Below are 23,495 nucleotides of genomic sequence, written 5' to 3'. Positions count from 1 at the left end.
TTTATCTTGGCACATTTACAATACCAAGTCTTTATGGGTAAGGTCCAATGTTTTGTGGAGTTGTTGCTTTGTTGTTGCTCCAAGTTCAAGTGGGAGATTCTTCATGCTTTGGAGTGCACTCTTTCTCTTTGCAGCATGATCCTTGTCAATGCTGTGCTTCCTCAGCTTGTCCTCTCCTGTCTTTTACCACTTCATAGGGAAAAGGCATTATTCATTCTGGTGTGGTGTAGAGGGTCCACAGCTCAAGTCAAAAAGGCCACTTTTTAAATAAATAATCACTGCCTTCGTGACTTACAGAGAGGGCGTGGTAGTGCGGCGGGAGCGATTTCCGAGTGAATTCGTGATGTGGGCGGTCCTCGCTTAAGTGCACAGGTGAGAAGTCGTGCGCATCCGTAATTGATGCTGGGAGCTGCTAATTTCCACACCTGATCGACATTCCCGTGATAAATAATAGAAGCGCGCGGCGGCTAGGGGAGAGAGAAAAAAAAATGAACAGAAGTTAAGAAGGAGAGAAGACAGGAAGCAGGGAGGAGAAAGCCGGTGTGTGAACGAGCAAAGGTGCAGCTGATCAGTGGGCCTGGGTGTTTGGCCTGCACCCCGGGAGCAGTCTGTAGTGGTCGCTCCCGCTGAGCATTATTGAAGAGTGGGAGTGATTGGAAGGAGGATGGCTCACCGCATAAGGCCTAAAAAGCAGCAGGAGTCGGGACTTGGGAAGTGAAAGCCCCAGTGTGAGCGCCCTGGTCGCTGGGGAGCCCAAGTCACGGTCTGATGAAGCCTACCGGAGCCAGGGATTGGAAAGGTGAACAAACCAGCTGTAGAAGGCAGAAAGAAGGTCAGCTGCAGGTAGTGTGGCTCCCCTGGTGCCTAGCCTGGAGAGGAGAAGCAGGGGTCCCCAGCAGAAAGGCACTGTGATCTTCTTTTAAAAGGACAGCTTCTAGCCATTGTTTTAACCTCGGGTTTTTAAAGGATTTTTTTCAACTGTGTTTTTAACCTCCACTGTTCACTCGTTTTTATTGGATTATTTATTTATTTACTTTGAAGCACTGCACTATTTATTCGAACACTGTTTTGTTGTTGCTGTTTTTAATAAAAGCACTTTGCACTTTTGCACCATCCCCTTGCTTCATTGTTGTGCCTCACTGTCCAGCTCATCTGTGACATTACCGACGGTGTTGGGTTCAGTGCTCCCAGAAGCAAGATGGGAGCATGGAGCGGAACCCGCATTGTCACATCTGGACCAAGAATTTAGATGCTGATGTTCCCTTCTTGAAGTCTCAGCTTCTCAGCCTCATCAGAAAACTGGCACACAGCTTTGGATTGCCGGACCAGGTCTCAGCTTCTAATCCATAAAGATAACAGTTTGTAGAATTCGGCCCTCTAAGCAAGAGGTTCATAGCTTTTAGTTTGAAAGGTCAGATTCAGATGTTTTCAGTCATTTTGGAGAGTTTCACTTTCCTGAGAGAATGCCAGAAAGGGTGCCCTGAAAGAATCCCCAAGGAGTTTCGTGATTGCTCAACAAATATCCCAGAGAGAAAGAGAGAGAGAGAGATTCAGGAAGGTCAAAAAGTTTTAAAGTAATATTGGACCTTCTCTTGATTAGAATAAAGTCACTTCCAGTTACAAAATCTGTGTTTTTTAATAGGTGGGTTTTTCAGTCTGTCTCAGTTACCATCCCTTGAATTATAGGTCTGCAAAGGGGACTCTGAATCACCTCTGAGTTACACATTTGTTATCAGATGAATTCCAGGCTGATCCTGGTACAAGCTGGAGTTCAGTCACTCAGTTTGGAATGCACTTGGGGGGTTTGTTCAGCTGAATGCCTGCAACCCCATTAAATCTGCTTTCTTAACAGGCCTGGTGTACCACAAAAGCACAGCAGAATAGACAATACATATTTTGTCCTACAGTATACAACCTAAAAGATCTGTCTTTCTAATCTATCTACATAAATATGTTATCTTCTAAAAACACCAAGAAGCAGGAAAGGGGTTGAAAGGACTTTGTTCACCTCATTCATTACACAAGCAAGTAAGTAATTGAAATGTGATTTACTGACCACAGTCGTCTTGTTCTTTCGGCTGCTCCCATTAGGGGCTGCCACAGCAGATCATCTTCTTCCATATCTTTCTGTCCTCTGCATCTTGCTCTGTTACACCCATCACCTGCATGTCCTCTCTCACCATATCCATAAACCTTCGCTTAGGCCTTCCTCTTTTCCTTTTCCTTGGCAGTTCTATCCTTAGCATCCTTCTCCCAATATACCCAGCATCTCTCCCCTGCACATGTCCAAACCAATGCAATCTCGCCTCTCTGACTTTGTCTCCCAACCGTCCAACTTGAGCTGACCCTCTAATGTACTCATTTCTAATCCTATCCATCCTCGTCACACCCAGTGCATATCATAGCATCTTTAACTCTGCCACCTCCAGCTCTGTCTCCTGCTTTCTGGTCAGTGCCAACATCTCCAACCCATATAACATAACTGGTCTCACTACCGTCCTGTAGACTTTCCCTTTCACTCTTGCTGATATCCGTCTGTCACAAATTACTCCTGACACTCTTCTCCACCCATTCCACCCTGCCTGCACTCTCTTTTTCACCTCTCTTTCACAATCCCCATTACTCTGTACTGTTGATCCCAAGTATTTAAACTCATCCACCTTCGCCAACTCTACTCCCTGCATCCTCACCATTCCACAGACCTCCCTCTCATTTACACACATGTATTCTGTCTTGTTCCTACTGACCTTCATTTGTCTCCTCTCTAGAGCACATCTCCACCTCTCCAGGGTCTCCTCCATCTGCTCCCTACTATCGCTACAGATCACAATGTCATCAGCAAACATCATAGTCCACGGGAACGCCTGTCTAATCTCGTCTGTCAACCTGTCCATCACCATTGCAAATAAGAAAGGGCTCAGAGCCGATCCCTGATGTAATCCCACCTCCAACTTGAATGCATCCGTCACTCCTACCACAGACCTCACCACTGTCACACTTCCCTTGTACATATCCTGTACAACTCTTGCATACTTCTCTGCCACTCCCAACTTCCTCATACAATACCACAGCTCCTCTCCAGGCACCCTGTCATATGCTTTCTCCAGGTCCACAAAGATGCAATGCAACCTCCTCTAGAGTTCTCTAAACTTCTCCATCAACATCCTCAGAGCAAACATTGCATCTGTGGTGCTCTTTCTTGGCACAAAACCATACTGCTGCTCACTAATCATCACCTCACTTCTTAACCTAGCTTCCACTACTCTTTCCCATAACTTCATGCTGTGGCTCATCAATTTTATTCCCCTGTAGTTAGTGCAGTCCTGCACATCCCCCTTATTCTTAAATATTGGCACTAGTACACTTCTTCTCTACTCCTCAGGCATCCTCTCACTTTCCAAGATTCCATTAAACAATCTGGTTAAAAACTCCACTGCCATCTCTCCTAAACACCTCCATGCTTCCATAGGTATTTCATCTGGACCAACGGCGTTTCCATTTTTCATCCTCTTCATAGCTGTCCGTACTTCCTCCTTGCTAATCCGTTGCACTTCCTGATTCACTATCTCCACATCATCCAACCTCTTCTCTCTTTCATTCTCTTCATTCATCAGCCTCTCAAAGTACTCTTTCCATCTGCTTAACACACTCTCTTCGCTTGTGAGTACGTTTCCATCTTTATCCTTTATCACCCTAACCTGCTGCACATCTTTCCCAGCTCGGTCCCTCTGTCTAGCCAATCGGTACAGGTCCTTTTCTCCCTCCTTAGTGTCCAACCTCTCATACAACTCATCATACGCCTTTTCTTTAGCCTTCACCAACTCTCTCTTCACCTTGTGCCTTATCTCCTTGTACTCTTGTCTACTTTCTGCATCTCTCTGACTATCCCACTTCTTCTTTGCCATCCTCTTCCTCTGTATACTCTCCTGTATTTCCTCTTTCCACCACCAGGTTTCCTTTTCCTCCTTCCTCTTTCCAGATGTCACGCCATGCAACCTTCTTGCTGTCACCCTTACTACATCTGCTGTAGTTTCCCAGCTGTCTGGTAACTCTTCACTGCCACCCAGTGCCAGTCTCACCTCCTCCCTAAACTCAACCTTGCTGTCTTCCTTTTTCACCTTCCACCATTTGATCCTTGGCTCTGCCCTCACTCTCTTCCTCTTCTTGATCTCCAATGTCATTCTACAGACCACCATCCTATGCTTCCTAACTACACTTTCCCCTGCCACCACTTTGCAGTCTTCAATCTCCTTCAGATCAACTCTTCTGCATAGGATGTAATCTACCTGTGTGCATGTTCATCCACTCTTGTACGTCACCCTATGTTCCTCCCTCTTCTTAAAGTACGTATTCACCACAGCCATGCCCATCCTTTTGGCAAAATCCACTATCCTCTGACCTTCTTCATTCCTCTCCTTGACACCATACCTACCCATCACCTCCTCGTCTCCACTGTTCCCTTCACCAACATGTCCATTGAAATCCGCTCCAATCACCACTCTCTGTACCTTGGGTACACAGTTCATCACTTCATCCAACTCACTCCAAAAATCTTCTTTCTCACCCATTTCACACCCAACTTGTGGTGCATATGCACTAACAACATTCTCATCACACCTCCAATTTCCAGCTTCATAATCATTACTCTGCCTGACACTCTTTTCACCTCCAAAACACTCTTGACATACTGTTCCTTCAGAATAACTCCTACACCATTTCTCCTCCCATCCATACCATGATAGAACAATTTGAATCCACCTCTGATTCACCTGGCCTTACTTCCCTTCCATTTAGTCTCTTGCACGCACAATATATCAACCTTCCTTCTCTCCATCATATCTGCTAACTCTCTCCCCTTACCAGTCATACTGCCAACTTTCAAAGTTCCTACCCTCAGTTCCACTCTCTTTACTTTCCTCCTCTCCTCCTGCCTCTGGACACATCATTTACTGACCACAGTAGTAGGTTAAATTGAATGATACTCAACACAGTCAAGCAAGCTGGTTTGTTCACTCTTTAACTCATTTTCTCTCTTTCAACAAAAGAACATAAGAACATGAGAAGTTTAGCAAACAAAAAGAGACTATTGAGTACATAAGGTTTGTTTGGTTAGATGATAGCCATTCTGCCCCATCGCAGCGCTATGACAGGACTTGAGACTCCGGTAAGAGCAGGGGAGGCTTTGTGTGTGTGTGTACATCAGTAATAACTGGTGCACGGACGCATTTATAGTGGATAGCCATTGCTCCCCAGACTTGGAGTATATGACTGTGAAATGTAGACCTATCTATTTACCACGGGAGTTCAATGTGATAATGATCACTGTTGTTTACATATCACCAGCTGCTAATGCTAACTTGGCTATGAGACATTTATACAGCAGCATTAGCAGCCAACAGAGCCGTTACCCTGATGCAGTGTTCATTATCGCAGGTCACTTTAATCACGTGGATTTAAAAGCAGTGCTCCCCAAACTCCACCAGCACGTAAAGTGTGGTACTAGAGGAGCCAACACACTAGACAAGGTCTACTCAAACATCAAACTGGGCTACAGAGCTAAACAGCTTCCACACCTGGCCCAGTCTGACCACATGTCACTGCTGATGATTCCTGCGTACTCCCCTCTCCGCAAACCTGCTCTTACCATCACAAGATCCATCACAACCTGGCCTGATGATGCCTCTCTGCATCTGCAGGACTGTTTCAACAGGACTAACTGGGACATTTTTGAAAGTCCACAACACAGTCCAACCTGAAGAGAGGCATCAGAAAGGCTAAGAGGGACTATAGGAGAAGGATTGAGGAGCACCTGGACAGTAATAACAGCAGGCAGGTTTGTCAAGGAGTCCAGCACTTCACCAACTACAGGACCAGCCATGGAGATGCTGAAGGTGACGCCTCAATGGCAGAGGAGCTGAACCACTTCTTTGCTCGCTTTGAGATGGAACTACTAGAGGCAGCTGTTACACACGCAGCAGCAACTCACAACAACATCACCCCCTCCCTTAGGGTGGAGGAATAAGAGGTGAGACGCTCGTTCCAGGCTGTCAGTCCTATGAAGGCAGCAGGTCCTGACGGTGTCCCTGGACGTGTGTTGAGGAGCTGTGCAGAGCAGCTGGCTGGGTTCTTTACAAAGATCTTTAACCTGTCACTGTCCCAGGCCTCAGTTTCTCCCTGTCTGAAATCCTCCATCTTACTCCCTTTACCAAAAAAATCACCCATAACCTGCCTGAATGACTATCGCCCAGTAGCGCTTACCCCGGTGTTGATGAAGTGTTTTGAGAGACTGGTCCGGAGTCATATCATGCCCTTCATCCCTCCCACCTTTGATGCACACCAATTTGCTTACAGGGCTAACAGGTCTACTGAGGACGCTGTGGCTGCTGCTCTCCATGCTACCCTGTCCCATGTGGAGCACCAGGGCAGCTACTCACGTCTCCTCTTTATTGATTTTAGCTCTGCTTTTAACACCATCCTCCCTCACAGATTGGTGGGAAAGCTGCTAGCCCCGGGACTCCTGTATTCCACCTGTATATGGATTAAACACTTCCTGACAGACCGCACACAAAGGGTTAGGGTAGGCCCTCACATCTCCTCGGCCATCAGCATCAGCACCGGCTCTCCTCAGACAGCACATGACAGCACCCCCACCCACCACAGCAACACCATTGTCAAATTTGCAGATGACGCCATTGTGGTGGGGCTCATCTTTGGGGAGGATGAATCCACCTACAGGGACGAAGTGGAGCGGCTGACAGCATGGTGCACTGACAACAATCTGCTCACAATTAAGACCAAGGAGCTTGTTGTGAAATTCAGGAAAAAGAAAATGGACATCAAACCACTCTACATCTGAGGGGACTGTGTGGCGAGGGTGTCAGACTTCCGCTTCCTGGGAGTCCACATCATGGAAGACCTGTCCTGGGTTGTGAACACAGCTGAGCTGGCGAAGAAGGCTTAGCAGAGACTTTATTTCCTGAGAGTCCTCAGGAAAAATAACATCCCCCAAAAACTGCTAGTGTCCTTCTATCGCTGCTCTATCAAGAGTATCCTGTGCTACTGCCTCTGCGTGGGGTTTTCCAGCTGCACAACAGCGCAGAGGAAAACACTTCAGCGGATCGTAAAGACTGCCCAGCAGATCATTGGCTGCTCTTTACCCTCTCTGGATGAACTGTACAGCTCTCGCTGCCTCAGGAAAGCAGTAAATATCTTAAGAGACTCCTCACACCAGGCTCATGACATTTTCCAACTGTTGCCATCAGGCAAAAGATATTGGAGCATCAAAACAAAGACTAATAGACTGAATAACAGTTTCTACCCTGTTGCTATTAGGGCACTGAATGCCACCTAATCACCTCCAATGCAGCAGTGCAATAGATGACATATCTATCTATCTATCTATCTATCTATCTATCTATCTATCTATCTATCTATCTATCTATCTATCTATCTATCTATCTATCTATCTATCTATCTATCTATCTATCTATCTATCTATCTATCTATCTATCTATCTATCTATCTATCTATCTATCTATCTATCTATCTTGTGCAATAGTGTTCATGTGCCATTAAGGTCTTATGTTGAATGTTTGTGTTCTGCCTTATTTCTTCTTATCCTTTCTTATCCTTTTTTAATTATATTTATTTATATTTTGACACTGCAGGGACTGTACCTAATTTCGTTGTATTTGTTACAATGACAATAAAGAGATTCTGATTCTGAAACAATTTAATTAACACTGCATGAGAACAGAGGAATACAGTAAAGAATCAAGTATTTATTTATGAGTTTCTTTCCAGTACTGAGTTAAAATCTAGTGTTATTTGTAAATTACAAAGTTACCGACCTTTCATTCTGTGCATAGCATAGTTGATGGTGTTTTCAGAACTGTATCTATGATGGGAAGTGAACAAAACAATCAAAAGACACACAAAGAGGTACCTCACCTACCAAGGTGATAATCACTATGTATTAAATTTCATCATAGACCAAATAACATATGGTATTATAAATAGTAAGCAATTCTTAGGAAATGAATTTCAAAAAATGCTGTAGAAAAGAGGTTGCCTGGAAAGTGTGTTGTTTAGTAACTCCTCCAACAGGAACAAGCTGGAAATGAAGGAGAGCTAAATGTATAGGACAAGAATTGGAACACGTACTTAACATATAGACAGTTTAATTGAAAGAATTGTGCTGCCAGTAACCGTAAAGGCATTTGACACAACCCATTTCAGTATTTCCTTAGTGTAACTGTTCATAATTCCATACCATGCTGTTATGGATGAGGTCTAAGCAGCTTTAATGATGACTGCATAAAAATGGGACAGCAGTCATTAACTGACCCTATACATTTTTCATGAATTATAGCATTTACTGTGCCTTCTTGATAGTTTGGTCAATGAAAGCACAGAATTGCTAAAATGTAGTGATATGAAATAAGAAATTAAAATTATCTGCCATTCCACATTACATACCCTAAAGTCAGTTCATACACCTATCTATCCATTTTCTATTCTGCTTATCCAATGGTCACAGGGACTGAGTATCTATTCTGAGACCAATAAGTAGGAATCAGCCCTAGGTGGGATGCCATTCTATCACAACGAAATTTGTTGTGATTGTCAGAGCAGGTCCCAACATCAGATAAATACAATCTGATTAAGTGTTTTTATTCTATTTTAAAACATAGATTTCTTGATTCAGTGAAAAACATACATCAATCTACAGGACAGATGATGGGCTCTACTAAGGGGTCTAATGTCTACTAGATGCTGCAATAAATAAAATGACAGTCAGGTGACATTTTCACTATGAAGTGTGTGAAGTTTGTCATTATTAGAGTCTGCTCCTCACAATGCAGATTGTCCAAGGGGACCATTACAAGGGGAATTATACTTGTCAATGTTTGTGAAGCGGAAGTGTGTTATAAAACCAGTTTTTAAAGACTTTAGCATCTATCAACTTATCATCCAATATTGTACAAAGAAAACAATTCAAAAGTAAAGTGCTATGGAAGCACCATGTCGTCGCAGTGAGAAAGACATCTTTCGTGGAACAGGGTATTGGATTTGAATAGTTTTACTTCTACTGATATCAGATGCTCAGTCCCTTTGCAACACTGCTGTATGTTTGGCAAGTTAACAATTTGCTGTGAAAGGACGATAGATAGATAGATAGATAGATAGATAGATAGATAGATAGATAGATAGATAGATAGATAGATAGATAGATAGATACTTTATTAATCCCATGGGGAAATATGGACCACCAGGGGGCGTACAGCCACCCCAACCCAATACAGACAAGCAGAGACATAACTCCAGGACACAGCACACATTTATTTTTCTACATGGGAAACAATTTCTCTTGTTTCCCACCTCACAGCACAGTCACAATAAGCACAGTTCACAGCACTTTCTTTTCGTTCTCCTCTTTCTCTCTCTTCGCCTCCACTCCATTTCCAGCAAGCTTCACCCACCTCTTCCCAAATCTTGCTTCCAAAGTAGTGGTTTCTGGCTCCTTTTACAAGGCACTCGGAACTGCTCCAGTTGCTCGTTGACCTATTTCCGGCAGCACTTCCAGCAGTAGCTGCAGCACCCCCTGCCAGCACCCATGGACTCCAACAGGGCTGCACCAAACTCCAACTCCCATGGAGCCCTGCAGGAGTCCGAGGCACCACTTCAACCCTGGGGGAGCTGCCAACTAGTGCTCCATGTGAGGTAATACTCTGGATACGCTCCTTCCCCCGGTCCTTCCAGCGTAGAGGCGTCCTAGTCGGGCAAGGGTCCCGAACGTATGTCAAAACAAGTTTAATCTTCTCATATAGTACTATAGTATTCTCATTTTTCCTGTGGAGAAGACACAATAATGTGCACAATGGGTGTTTTGGTACATCTTTGTGTGCAAAAGCATTGCACCACCACAGTGATGTGAACCAGAGGCATTAATAGAATTGATTTGACAGGTATGTGATGGACTACATGCTACTAAAAAAGAGAACACAAATAAATAAGGAACGAGGCGGAACGGGACTTCTGGGAGCCAGACTCATTGTTTTCCACCCAAAAAAAAAAACTTTACAACTTCACAAAACTCTTTTTTAGAGAGTTTCACATTCCACACTTGCAAAATCACCTATAAATGTGAATTTTATTGTCAGTTTTGCAAAACTGCATGCTAATATAAAATTGTCTGTCTTGTTCATCACTAGTCATTATCATCCATCACAGTTTCTCACAGACCACCTAGATGATCCAGAAGGCTACTTCCTGATGCTTTTCTGTGTTTGATGCAATAAGAAATTCATCATGAATACAAATAAGACTGTTATTTAGACAGATGAGACAGAAGACAGAAGGATAATATTTCCAAATAAATGTGAAACATATGGCTCTCAATGTTTTGTACTTCTGAATAAGATAACTGTTAGTGTTATTTTCCTGTTCACATGGTTTGAATTTAGAAGTTTACAGTGAGCATTTAATAGTGAATAATATGTAATGTTTCAAATGAACCTAGATATGTTTAATCTTCCTCAAAGTTTTTTTTTTCCAGACAGACTTTTTCTTCATTTTATGTGGTCTTCAAATATGAAAGGCAGAGTGATTTTGGTAAAAACTTGTTTAGATGTATTTGTGTTCTGTGTGAAGAAAAGAGAAGAATGCCATTTGCAATAAAAATTTCATAAAATAGTTCATTTGCATTTAATAATGATAATAGTAATTCATTACATTTATATAGCGCTTTTCTCAGTACTCAAAGCGCTATCCACACAGGGAGGAACCGGGAAGCGAACCCATTTAATGTTAATGGTTCAAAGAATGTCAGGCTGAATGATCGGCCCCCACACATTTTCACCTCACCAAATCTGGCCCTCTTTGCAAAAAGTTTAGACACCCCTGCTCTAGCAGGTAATGTATTAATAGACAGTATAATAGTTTTCGTTGAAAATACCGTATCCATTTATCTTACATCATTTGTTTCAATTTCTCTTGCAAAATCAATCATGATTTTAAATATTTCATGTAAGAAAGGAAAATTATTCTTTGTTCCTATACAAAGTAAAGGTCATGAACGAGTCTTCACTTTAAGACTATTTCCTTTAATTTTGTTCACTTGGGAAATTACCTAATAGATTATAAGAGAACAATAAAGATGTCTTGACAGATGTATCTGCCAAATAGTCAGCAGAGTTTAAAGAGCTGAAATTCCTGTGCGTCTGATATGTTATACTTGGTTGTCATGAAACATATTTTAGAAGAGCTGGCACTTTTTAAAAATTAATATTCACCATCTAATCCAATGCACCAAAACACATTCAATTTTGGAGTTGCCATCAGTAAAACAGAGTGTATTTTTCAGTTTTATTTAGCCCACACTGTTTGCCTCTATGTAGCCTATACACATAGCATGAGGCACAGGTTGTGAATTGCAGGGCAGTTTGGAGTATAAGAGGTATTCTTGAACCATCCCAAAACACAAAATAAGAATCAAGGATGCTTAAAAATAACAGAGGGTGTTTATTTCAAGAATACAAGAAAGAGAAATGGAAGAAATAACAAAGTGTCAAACAGACAAACAAAAAGAAAACCAAACCCTGGCTTCCTCAACTTACTTAACTACACAGATTTTGTACCCCTGGGCACTGGTTGAAGGCCTCATAAACTTACCTACCTTACAAGAGCCAAAAATAACCCTCTTATATTACAGCTTCCCACCTGTCTCACTCTGACCTTTCTTTTTTCGAATTGTCAGACTTTATTTCCAGCTCACCTCCCAACTATAAGTCAGTGTATGGCATGGATGTGAGTGGCCCATGAGGTTCTCTTAGAAATTTATAACATTCCAGCCCTTGTGAAGGGTTCTTAATAAGTGTAATAAGCTGCCATGTGTCATTCAAAAAATAATTATATAAACCAAGCCTTACCATAAGAATAGGAACAGTACGTAGTTTTGAAGGGAGTGTGTGTTTTTATTAGCTTACTTGCCTTTGTCTTGCATGTGTGTTTTAAAGAAGTTAAGTTTTCAATGATTGATTTGGTTGGCAGCGGCACCCCTGAAGGTGGAACACTCTGTGTGACTCCAGATCTGTGCACAAATCAGGAAGGAAGTAAGTTAAAACAAGAATGGCTTTCTGACAGCAGATTGAATGAAATAGATTAATTGCAGTACTTTATGCTATGAGTTTGGTGAGACAAGGGGTAAACTGCATTTATCACCATAAGAATACTGACTGTACTTTAGGGCAATCTGTGTATTTTTTTAAAATGGCTTATCACTAAATCAGAAGAGGAGGGCTACGGCTGTCCAGGTGAGCTCATTTCAATTTTGGCATAGCTCTATTAATTTATCTTTTAGTGCATTGTTGAAACTTTACAATATCTTGAGTCAATTGCAACAAGCAAAACCTGTTAATTCAGTGTTCAGACAGGTATACAACTCAGATTGCCCTCCTTCATCATGAATTTAAATCTCTCGTTAAGACCTTTAGACACAACAGGGCAGATTTTTCAACTTTTTCATCTTCTTTTGATGTTGTTGTGAACAATGCTTCAGAGGTTCTGGACCTGAAAACATCTGAGCTCCAGCACGATTGTAACATTAAAAGTTTACCTTTAAGTTTACCAAAGTTTCTTTGCTTGATTTCCACTGACTGAACATTACTCAAGTTTTTACAAGCATGGTCTACACAGGGCATCATTTTTTTAGAAGCACATACAGTTGTAAGCAGGTCTTTTCACAAATTAAAACCACTAAAAGCAAGTATAGAAGCATACTGTACAAACAAATACAAATCTGTTCAATGAATTAATTGTTGGGACAACCTGTATTTAAGTTGTGTGGCGGATGGCTGGGGCTCCTGCCCAGCTGGGACGCCTGGAGGTTGGAAGGACCAGGAGAGGGACAATACCTCCTCCAGGACACTAGAGGGCAGCCGCCCTGGTTTGCATCGGGGCCACGAGATCGGAGCTTAGAAGCTCAATCCACCTGGGGCCCATGGCCACCACCAGGGTGCGCCTGGATGGTTACGGAGCCATAGACTGCAGCACTTCCACCACACCAGGAAGTGTTGCCGGAACAGGAACTAGGAACACCCGGAGTGCTTCTGGGTGCCCATGCAGCAGTTCCACCACACCAGTCGGAAGGCAGAGGACAGAGCTTGCGAGGAGAGGAGTGGAGGCAGTGGTAGAGTAAAGAGAAAGGGAGAAAGAAAGACGGGACTGCATTTATTGGTTTGTTTGTGATTGTGCATTGTGTGCTATGAAGAAGGAAGAACAAAATAAACATGTGTGATTTTGGACTTCTGTGGTCTGTCTGTCTGTAGCTGGGCTGATCTCCACAGATGATATTAACAGTTTGTGCAGAGGCAAACAGTTTCATGTTCATGACCAGAACAATGTGACAGCAAAATCACTTTACTTAAATTGCTTTCTTGTTGGAGGTTGACCATTTCTGTAGGTAGGCTTTCATAATAAAAAAGTTTTTTAAATAAACCATTCCTTGGGACAGCTATATTTAAAGTTAACATTTGTCATTAACACAAGTGATAGATTATCTGGGTTCATATTCACACCCCAGTATAGTGTTTAGTCGAAAGTGGCTTTTGAGCCCTGGCAGAGCATTATTTGGAGGACAGCCTGAAAACTAAATAAGTGGATAGAAGCACCTCATGCCAGCACCCTAGCTCTTCCCCTAGCAGCCCCACATGTCTTTCTAGTGTTATTTCACAGCTGCCAGTTAAACCCCTAGTCTAGGTTCCCAGTCAAGCTGCCACCTATTCTGACATAATTTCTCTGTGTGGAACAGTGGGTCTGTAGCTAGGAAATCAGTGACCCATTTTTAAATAAATAATCTCGACCCAGAAAGTGCAGGGTCCATTTGGGGGCAGTTGTGTGTGCAAGTGTGTTTCACACCATGGCTAATTAAAATGCTGGCTGACCACATTGCATACACGTGCGAAGGCGGGTGGATCAGACAGGCGCCTCAGTGATGCTTGAGAGGGAGCGGCTCATTGCACCTGTGCTCAGTTAGACAGTAGAGTATGTAAGGAGCCTGCACAGGACAGAAGTGGGGAAAAAGACCAAAAGAAAGACAGACAGAGAAACTGAGGTTAAAAAATGGGAGAGAAAAAGTCAGGAGGTGGCGAGAGCCAGTGCAAGAGCAAGCGAACGAAAGAGGAGGCAGAGCCCCTGATGGGAGCGTGAGGCGGATGCTCAGGGGCTGAAGGGGGCTATTCCAGCTGAGTGACTCTGGGAGCTGGAGTGACTTGGTGCTTGCTCCCATGGAAATCCAGGGAAGGTAGCGGGAGTTGGACAGATCAAGGCAAGGCTCGGATTGGGAGCCCTGCTGGGAGCCATGGGACAGCAGGGACCTGGACCTGTGGAAAAAGGTTGGCTATGCTTGTTAGTTTGATGTTTCTCTGTGCTGCGAGACCTGAGCAGGATAAGCCAGGGAGACTTCCATTTTAAAGGGAAAAACCAGATACTTGATTTTAAAGAAAAGTTTCCTTGCCTTTTAGGATTTTAACCTAGTTTTTAACAGATTATGTACTTAACTGGCTTTAACCTCCACAATCACTGTTTTATTGGATTATTTATTTATTGAACTTGTATCACTGCATTTTAATTTATTTATTTTTTTGATTGTTGTAATAAAAGCACTATTAACTTTTACACCTACCCCTTGCTATGTCCATGTCCCCATTTGCTTGGCTAATCCTTTGGTTACATTACAAGCAATGCAGGTTCAAGAGGCTCCCTGAAGGAACTGGTATTGTGGAGCCAACCTGCGTTGTCATACTCTGCCCAAAGGCTAGCTAAATCTTGGGTTCCAGCTATTGCTCCTGCTGGAATCTTTGGTCAGCTGCTCTGTTAACATTTCATTAGCTTTCATTCTAGGATTTCTAACTGTAACATTGGTACCTACTGTACCTGACAACTATTGCAATGCAAACACCCAAGCTCCTCAGCCTGAGTCAGTTTTCCACCAGTTAACACTAGAATTACCAGAGCCTATGAAAAAACTCGTAGATCCGGCCCACCTTAAATCCGTTCGCACCTCTCCCTCAGAGTCTTTTGTCCTGTAAATGTGCACAAACTTCTCCCAGCTCATGCCTTGATTGATTATCTGGGATTGATTAGCACAGTATAGAGACAAGTATGCGCATTGCAACAGGTACACACATCGTAAATGTAGGAAGGACATGTCCTTGCGTGTGTTTGAACTGTTAATATTTGAATGTGATGATTGCATATAGTGCTGAACTGACCTCTCTGTACTTTTGTTGCCTCTGCATGTCCTGAAGTACAAAAGAAACAGCAACATGTGGAGACTGGCAAGATCGGGGGAAAAAAACATACGGTGTTATGCGAATGAATATGAATAATATGAATAATGTTGCATCTGTGCCACAATGTTTTCCAAAATGTACTATACAGGTCATAAAATGAATAATTCCAAATAGCATATATACCTATGTCTCTGGTTTTTTTTTGGACATAATAGACCATAAGGTGCATACTAATTCAGTGTGAGCAGGAACACTCAATAAAACTGATTAAAAAAAAATCAAGTGATGGTGAGATACGAAGAAGGCAGATTCACCAGCGTTTGTGTGTCAGCTTTTATCCCTCCAGATCAGAGAATGTCCAGTTCCATTGCCTCAAAACACCACTCACATCTACAGTTACTCCCAGTTTCAAATAAAAACTAACAGCATCAGATCCCTAGGGCGGTAGTATGTATCGCGATCGTGGCTGAGAGAATAAAAGTGAAAAAAAAAAACGGTAACTTTCACAAGTCCTATAAATGTACACCGTCTGTTACAGATGCAAACCAAGTGTATGTGTGTACTGTATAATATTAACAATAAGAGCAGCTCACTACTGAAAACAGCAAATACAGGAGGCAGAAGGGATCGAACCGGGAACTCTTGATTACAAGTCAGCAAATCTTACCGCTATGCCACGGAAGCTGTTGTATCGTCCTTGAACCGTTTGTGAAAGTGTTTATTTGATCTTTGGACTTCAGGCTTCACACATTATATAGTTTATGCCAACATTTTGTCATTCAATACTAAAATATGACAAACGTTTCTGTTTTAACAATGTGTTTTACACAAATTATTATTGAAACGGAACACACATGAAATGCATGTGTTCCAAATAACGATCTATTATTTCCACTCTAAAATTCCAGCACTTCACTCCCAGATAATCAATCAAGGTATGAGCTGGGAGAAGTTTGTGCACGGTCTGCAGTGGTGGGGGATGGAATAGCAGGCTGCTTGCCTTAATCGGCACATTTACAGTACAAAAGATCCTGAGGGAGAGGTGCAAACGGATTTAAGGTGGGCCGGGTATACGAGTTTTTTTGTAGGCTCTGGTAATTCTAGTGTTAACCCAACACATACCCATGCAGATGTGGGTAAAATATGCAAATTCTGAGCCATCTAATCTGGGATTTTTACCGATTCTCATGGCACTATAAAGCAGTAACACTAATCACATCTCTCTTCTTTCAGGTGAAAGAGGAAAAATTAATATTGCCTTCAATGATATAATGTATTATTGTGATGCTGCATTACCTAAAATCTGAATAAAGATATATTTATTAAAAAATAAGCTGAAAAATATTTGAGTGTAATTTATAAAATAGATATTTAACAATGATGGTTTATAGAAAGTGATAGATGAAGGCGCCTTAGAAGAATGTGAATGCAAATTAGAGATTCAGCGAGTGGTAAAATAAATGTCGCCTCTCACGCAGTTCAGCATTGACAAACTAAGTGCCCCCTGAGTGTGAGCCTTTCTTTGTGTGTGAATCATAAACTGAAAGTCATCGTACTAAAAAAATATATCACTATGGGGTGTAAATTGTGTGTGTTATTAGAATTCTGAAAAGGTAAATTATTCAAATGTCATATACTGTGTTTTCTTCCCTTTGCGGTAAGAGTAGTCTGATGGTGTCTCCAAATTTCAGGTGACAAATGAAAGAAATGCAAGCCAAGTTACCTCACTGATAGAAAATCTCTGAAGTCAAAGGCCACCGAGACCTCTTATAGTCTTTGTGTCACAGTCTTGCCCTCACTGATTATTCATTTGGACATAAATCAGTTTCAGCTCCTTGCAATGTCTATGTCAGAAATTTCAAAGTAAGGCATTACTGCTTCAGTTTTTTATGCAGTCAGAAAAGAGAACCTTTCATTTTCTTTTTGAATAATATATCTCAACATGAGTTTTCCTCTTCAGGCTACTCCCTTTAAAGTTGATCCCTATGTATTTGTCAGTGTATTATTCATTTTCCTACACCTGGCATGAATAGAATGTTAAAGGCAACATTTTTTTTTTCAGATAAATTCGCAACACAGATATAAAACAGAGGTCTGTTGACAGAAATGGATCATTTTGCAACATAGACTTAAATAATGATTTACGTAGTCTCTTGATAGTATTGTTTTTTTAGTGAAGCAATTAGATGAGCTCCATATGGCACTTTCCAAATGCTTGTTTTGCCTGACATAACCTATTTCAAGTAAAATGCATTGTGTATGTGGCATAATCGATGAATAATGTAGACAGTAAAGGGTGACAAAGGCAAAGGGCACATCTGTAGAGAGAAAGGAAAGCTTGCCTTGGCATGGGTCAATGGAAGTTGTCATGTGTTAGGGAAAACTCTCAGTAAGTATAGAAAAATCATGAATCATCATTACAAATAGATCCAAAGGTGGATATCTTTTATTACGCCTGGTCAGTGGGGCCTTGCCTTTTGGACAGCTTAGTTCTCAATGGCAAAATGAATTAGTCTTAACAGAACAGTTCCAGTTAAATATATTTTAATTTACACCAATCAGCACATAGATAAACGGTGTTTTCATTAAACGACCCTTTGTTCTTAACTGATATATAAATAATCCGAAAATAAAAATATTAAGTTAAATTGTTATTTGATCTCTTCTGTAACTATGTACTAGTGTAAGAGTGGTGTCAAGATAGCCTCCTTAAACAGGTGGATAGTTTCTAGCACTTTACAGATTCATACAGTAAGTTTTTCCCTTGTCAGTGCAGAAAGAAGTATGGCATGACCTGAAGGTGTACTGCATGCAACCACAAGGGCTATACAGATGGACATCAGTGAGCAAAAAGTGATAAGTACCCTAGCAGGAATAATGTGATACTTCCTCAGAATACTAAGGGGCAGATGATATTACCAACATCTCTAAAAGAGAGCAAGGACCATTTGGTCCCTTCAAGTAATGTTCTCTGCGGTGGGTTGGCGCCCTGCCCGGGATTGGTTCCTGCCTTGTGCCCTGTGTTGGCTGGGATTGGCTCCAGCAGACCCCCGTGACCCTGTGTTCGGATTCAGCGGGTTGGATAATGGATGGATGGAAGTAATGTTCTGAGGATGTGACCATCTTAAGGTAACTGACAGCTATTAAATAGGGGGACACGAAGAGCTGCTGAGGGCAATTCTACCCTGGTGTCTCTGTTGCAGATGTAGGGCTGCCCATAAATCTGTGTAGTGCCTTTCATAATAACACTTTTATTATGTGTATTGTATGAATTAATAAAAATAAATTTGATAATACTGTATATTAAGTATGGGAGAGAGAAAGAATAATTTCATATATTACCACATATTTCTTTGATACTTTCATCCTCCTAGGATACATGACTCTCAGATCTGAATTATCAATATCAGTGCTATAAAATCTGAACTCCACATAACCTTATTTAATCCTCTAGAAACAGCTTGTGCATCTGTAATGCTATTGAGCTTTTTTCCCCTACCCCAAGGATGGTTTCATGGCGGGATCACTGAGTGATTAATGGAGAATAGAGAAATTAGGTCAACTGTACTTTAATGGCCAGGGGGAAGCAAGAAACTAAACTTTGTCTAAGATGAAGATTAAGTGTATTAGGTAGAACATAAACAAAATACTTTTATTAAATCTCTGTGGAGCTAAATTACTGTTTTTGAAATGGAATAAGTGTTCTTTCATCTTTATGTTTAGCTTCATTTCCCGCTCCAAATTATCAATAGTATTATAGTCTACAAGAAAGTAGCTTCATCATTAGATGGTGGGATTTAGCATTTAGCGCAGACCTGTACATGCTAATACTGATTAGATTACTGCACTCAAATACAGTGAGGTGCGCAATGGTTAAATTAATTCTCTACCCAAAAACCTTGACAGGTGGATTATGTGACATGAGTAATGTGTGATTTTTTTAAATGGATGTTTTTTGATATTGTTTGCTATTGCCCAGCATTTGTCACTATAAACTCCTTTTATATCAGAAACTTTCCTATCTTCATTCTGCATAAAACATGAGTTTACATTTTTTCTCAGCCATTACTACAAACTGCACGGGGTAAGCAAAATATTAAAAAAGAACATTTTTTGGTGAAGTATTCCTTTAACCTGAATGCAAAAAGACAAAATTAGTGTACACTTCCTCATGAAGAAACATTCATTGCCGTCCATAAAATAGCAACCCTACTGTCCTCAACTCTAGGATTCTAGTATTCATTATTGGGGTGCCTTTCTTGTAGGATTATTCAAGTCAAAAAAGTCCATCCTCATCCAGCTCAGCACAAGTGATCCCCATAGAGCTGCACAATTCAGAAGTGTCAGTGCTTACAAATTTTAAATAAGGACTGTGAAAGATAATTTAACTTTTTTCACAATCCTGAAAACAGCAACAAACTGAGATAACAATGGGAAAGGAGTAACACAACGTTGTCAAGTCAGTCTAGTTGACATGTTCTATAAATGGATGTCTAATAAAGAATAGTCCAAAATTAAAAAATACAATAATGAAGAAAACAAACTGAAATGCAGAAACTGCAAATAGTGGACAGTCTTTTCTTTGATCTACATTATTTTTACAACTTGTCTTACGATGGACAATAGGAATGTGACTAAAGTAAAGTATTCATCTTGCCTGCCATTGTTGCTCCATTGCCTTTCATGATGGCATGATAAATGCATCCCTTGGATGTGAATAACCATCAGTCTATGACGATGGAGGTTTTCTGACAGTAACTGCAATAGGATTTCATCCATTGACACTACAAATTAGAGTCGATTAATTGGAATGACAAGGGGCTAATTCAAGGCAAACATGATGGTGATTTACACTGAATATAGATTTAATTTAGTGAGAAGTGCAGCAAAATTCAGAGGCACAGTCATATGAACAAAGTCCAGAATCCAGTAATTCCAAAGCAATACTAAAACGTCACAGTTAGAATCAAGCAAAAAATCCCAAATCGTAAACTGGATAAAACCAAGAGCAAACAGGCTTATGGAATTCTAAATAACTAGTCATTTAGCCCGTTACAATAATGGGCGCTAGAACAGTAGTGCATGAACATTAGTAGGAACAGTCTATATTAAATGGCAAGGGACTTTGACCTCATTCTTTTTTGTTGGTCATATTTTTCTTTCTTTCAGCCTTTCTTTTGTTGACGTTTACTTGCTGAGCTGACCGTTCTTCGTGGGCTGCCGCCGTGTATTGTGTGTCTTTAATTTTCTGTGACAGTAATACTGTCTTGTACATCCGCTGGCTTGTACGTCCGTAATATACCTTTAATTTTCTCTGGCGGTAATACAGGCGTGCGCGTCGGTAATATGCCTTTAATCTCCTCTGACAGTAATACTGGCTTGTATGTGGCTGTAATATGAGTCACTGTATTGTGTACCTTTAATTTCCTCTCGCAGTAATACTGGTTTGTATTTCCGTAAAACGCCTGTAACTTTCTCTGACAGTAATATCGCGCATCGCACCGTGCCCCGCGCATGCGCACTTCACCAGAAGACACACACACACGGACACCTGGACGCACACAGGGATTTTATTAAAGAGGATAGTCAATGGATGAAAAGACCAATAATCACATAAGCTCAGAACACACTCTGCAATTCATGCTAAAGTCACGGTTAAAGTACCGTAGTAGAGCATAATGTACTGTAGTTGGCAGGCATTTCACCCGCATGTACACACATTAATGGTCCGGAGTAGATCTCTCTCCAGATATATCTGTGTGGACTACCCTGACTTTTGGAGAGTGTGTGTACTGTCTGATGGTGAGACAAGTTTAAAGATGATCACAGAAAAGATAGATAGATAGATAGATAGATAGATAGATAGATAGATAGATAGATAGATAGATAGATAGATAGATAGATAGATAGATAGATAGATAGATAGATAGATAGATAGATAGAAAGTACTGTACTTTCCAGCACCAAAAAAACAAAAAAAAAAGCATAGTGTAAAACAAAGAAGTGCAATCCATTACACACGTACAAGCCCCAGAAATATAAATGTTTAAATATTATAATAAGGTTTCAGTTATGTTTCTAAATTTTCCTTTTCTTATATTGCAGATTAGCCAAAGTTTACCTTATTATGTTGAATGAATATTAATTGTTATCTCTTTCCCACACAGGTGTACCAACATTCATTCTTAGCTTATTATATCCTCTGCAATTTGATCACAAAGTAAGTACACATTTTAATCTCAGTTGTTATCATGGGTTGTGTTTTGTTTTTTTTACTGTTTTAAAATAAATACCATTGTCGTAAATTAACTAATTTGCTTAATCACCCTATAACTGAGGGTTTTTGGGTGACCCCATATTAACTTTGTTATATACTGTACACTTCCAGTCAAACGTTTTAGAACATCTCAGTTTTTCCAGTTTTACTTCAAATTTAATCAGTTGAAATGCAATGAATGACCTAAAATGATGAAAAGGTAAGCAGTAAACTTCCAGAGATTTAAATGTAAAGTTTAAGTTAGCAAAAACTGAAAAAAGGAAATATCAGAATATTACAAATGGGCCTTCTTCAGGGAACAACTATTAGGTAACAAACTACAGATGTTTTGCAGCAATTAAAGTAAATGAAGGCTTTGCAAGTTGAAGCAAACAATTTGCACAGGTGTTCCAGCTTCTGTTGATTACTTACAAACCCTCTGTCTTAAAGCAGAGTTGGAACAGACTGTGTTACTACACCCTCTTAAGCACTACTACTTGGACAATATTACACTGTAAAAAGTATCACTGTAAAAATTCCAGTGATAATGGCAAGAAGAAATCAATTAACAAATAAAAAGAGACAGAGCATTGTTACCCTTACAAATATAGACATTCCATTTAGAGAAATTGCAAAAAAAAAATCAAAGTGTCAGTGACTATGGTGTCCTACACAATCCAAAGGCAATTGAAAACTGGAGGAAGCTCTGATAGGAAGAGATATGGTAGACCCAAAGTCACAACCCACTCAGAAGACTAGTGATGACTGAACATTGCCGAGTTTGCTTAGCCATGAGTTCCCCAAAATCATAGAAATGTTCACGATATTCCTTAAACTTGGTGAACTGCATTAAAGTCAATGGGGAAGGACTAACTGAACTTGATTGAGCTGGATTGTAATGGTGCAATCATCTTTAAAGTGTCCCTGAGGGCGAGGGAAATGTCTGCCAACTAATTATTGTGGCCAAAAAGGTGACCTGAGCTGTGCAGCAGCAGTGCCAACCACTGCATCACCTTGCCTCTGTGAGATCAAAGAAGAAAGAGCACAGTCAGAGACAGGCTCAAACCTCTCTAACCCCTCCTCCCATTCCGGGTCCCGCCCCCATACCTCAATTAATACCCCGTTGTCAGTCTTCCACGCTGTACTCCGCCCTCCCTCAACTGGTCAAAAAAAAACAGTCAGTCAGAAAAAAAAGGCTTTGACCTGGCTGGAACGCTACAAAATACTTCATCAAAACGAAGCAGAAGTCCAGAAATTGCAGTCAAAAATCAGAAAAAAATATGTAGGTCTTTTAAAGGCAGAAGATTCAAAGTAGTGCTTCATGATTGAAGCTGCGGGCTCGTACTATTTATTTTAGTCATGCTGAAGGCTTTGTAAACTGTCTGATGATTTGCACTTTTTATTCTATCAAAAACATAGAAATGTCTTGTAAATAGTAATACATCTTTCTTTGTGATTATTATTTCATAGAGTCTGCTGTGTTGGGGTGGGTTGTCAGGCTGTTTCAAGGTTTGTTTTCACTCTTGCCATGCAACATGGCTAATTATTATGCATGCGTAGGACACGTGCCTCCTTCTCTTAAATTGACGTGGAACTCAAAGATCGACCTGCACATTTGGCTACAAGCACAGATAACTTGTCCTACAGAGTCTGTAATGCAAATGATCAGCATTATATACCCAGGAGGCGGTCCCATCAATGTTGGCTGTTATAGCTTCTGGAGGATGTCGCATGTGGCCTTGCAAAGCATTAAGGGATGCTTGAATTAAAAAAAAAAATAATGATCCTAAAACGGCGGAATTATCAGTAAATAATCTGACAAATGCGAATGCAGCAAACGTGCTGCGAATAACACTTGTGTTAACACAAATTTGCTGATCAACACTACAGAAGACACGTTTCTGAAGGCATTCCTTAAAGGACAAAATAAGGCCTTGAAATACAGG

At 40.9% G+C, this 23,495-nt stretch overlaps 1 protein-coding gene across 1 annotated transcript in view; it reads left to right on the top strand.

Moving 5' to 3' along the window:
* The window catches only part of dpp6a (dipeptidyl-peptidase 6a), a 935,015-nt gene that overhangs the window by 729,985 nt on the left and 181,535 nt on the right, over positions 1-23,495 (top strand). The window contains exon 6 of the mRNA XM_028804164.2: positions 21,461-21,513. Coding sequence (XP_028659997.2) covers positions 21,461-21,513 — 53 coding nt within the window. The remainder of the gene's footprint in view (positions 1-21,460; positions 21,514-23,495) is intronic.

Source organism: Erpetoichthys calabaricus, chromosome 6 (genome assembly GCF_900747795.2).
Source record: "Erpetoichthys calabaricus chromosome 6, fErpCal1.3, whole genome shotgun sequence".
NCBI lineage: Eukaryota > Metazoa > Chordata > Cladistia > Polypteriformes > Polypteridae > Erpetoichthys > Erpetoichthys calabaricus.
Note: the sequence above shows the minus strand (reverse complement) of the source record. Positions and strands in the feature narration are given on the sequence as shown.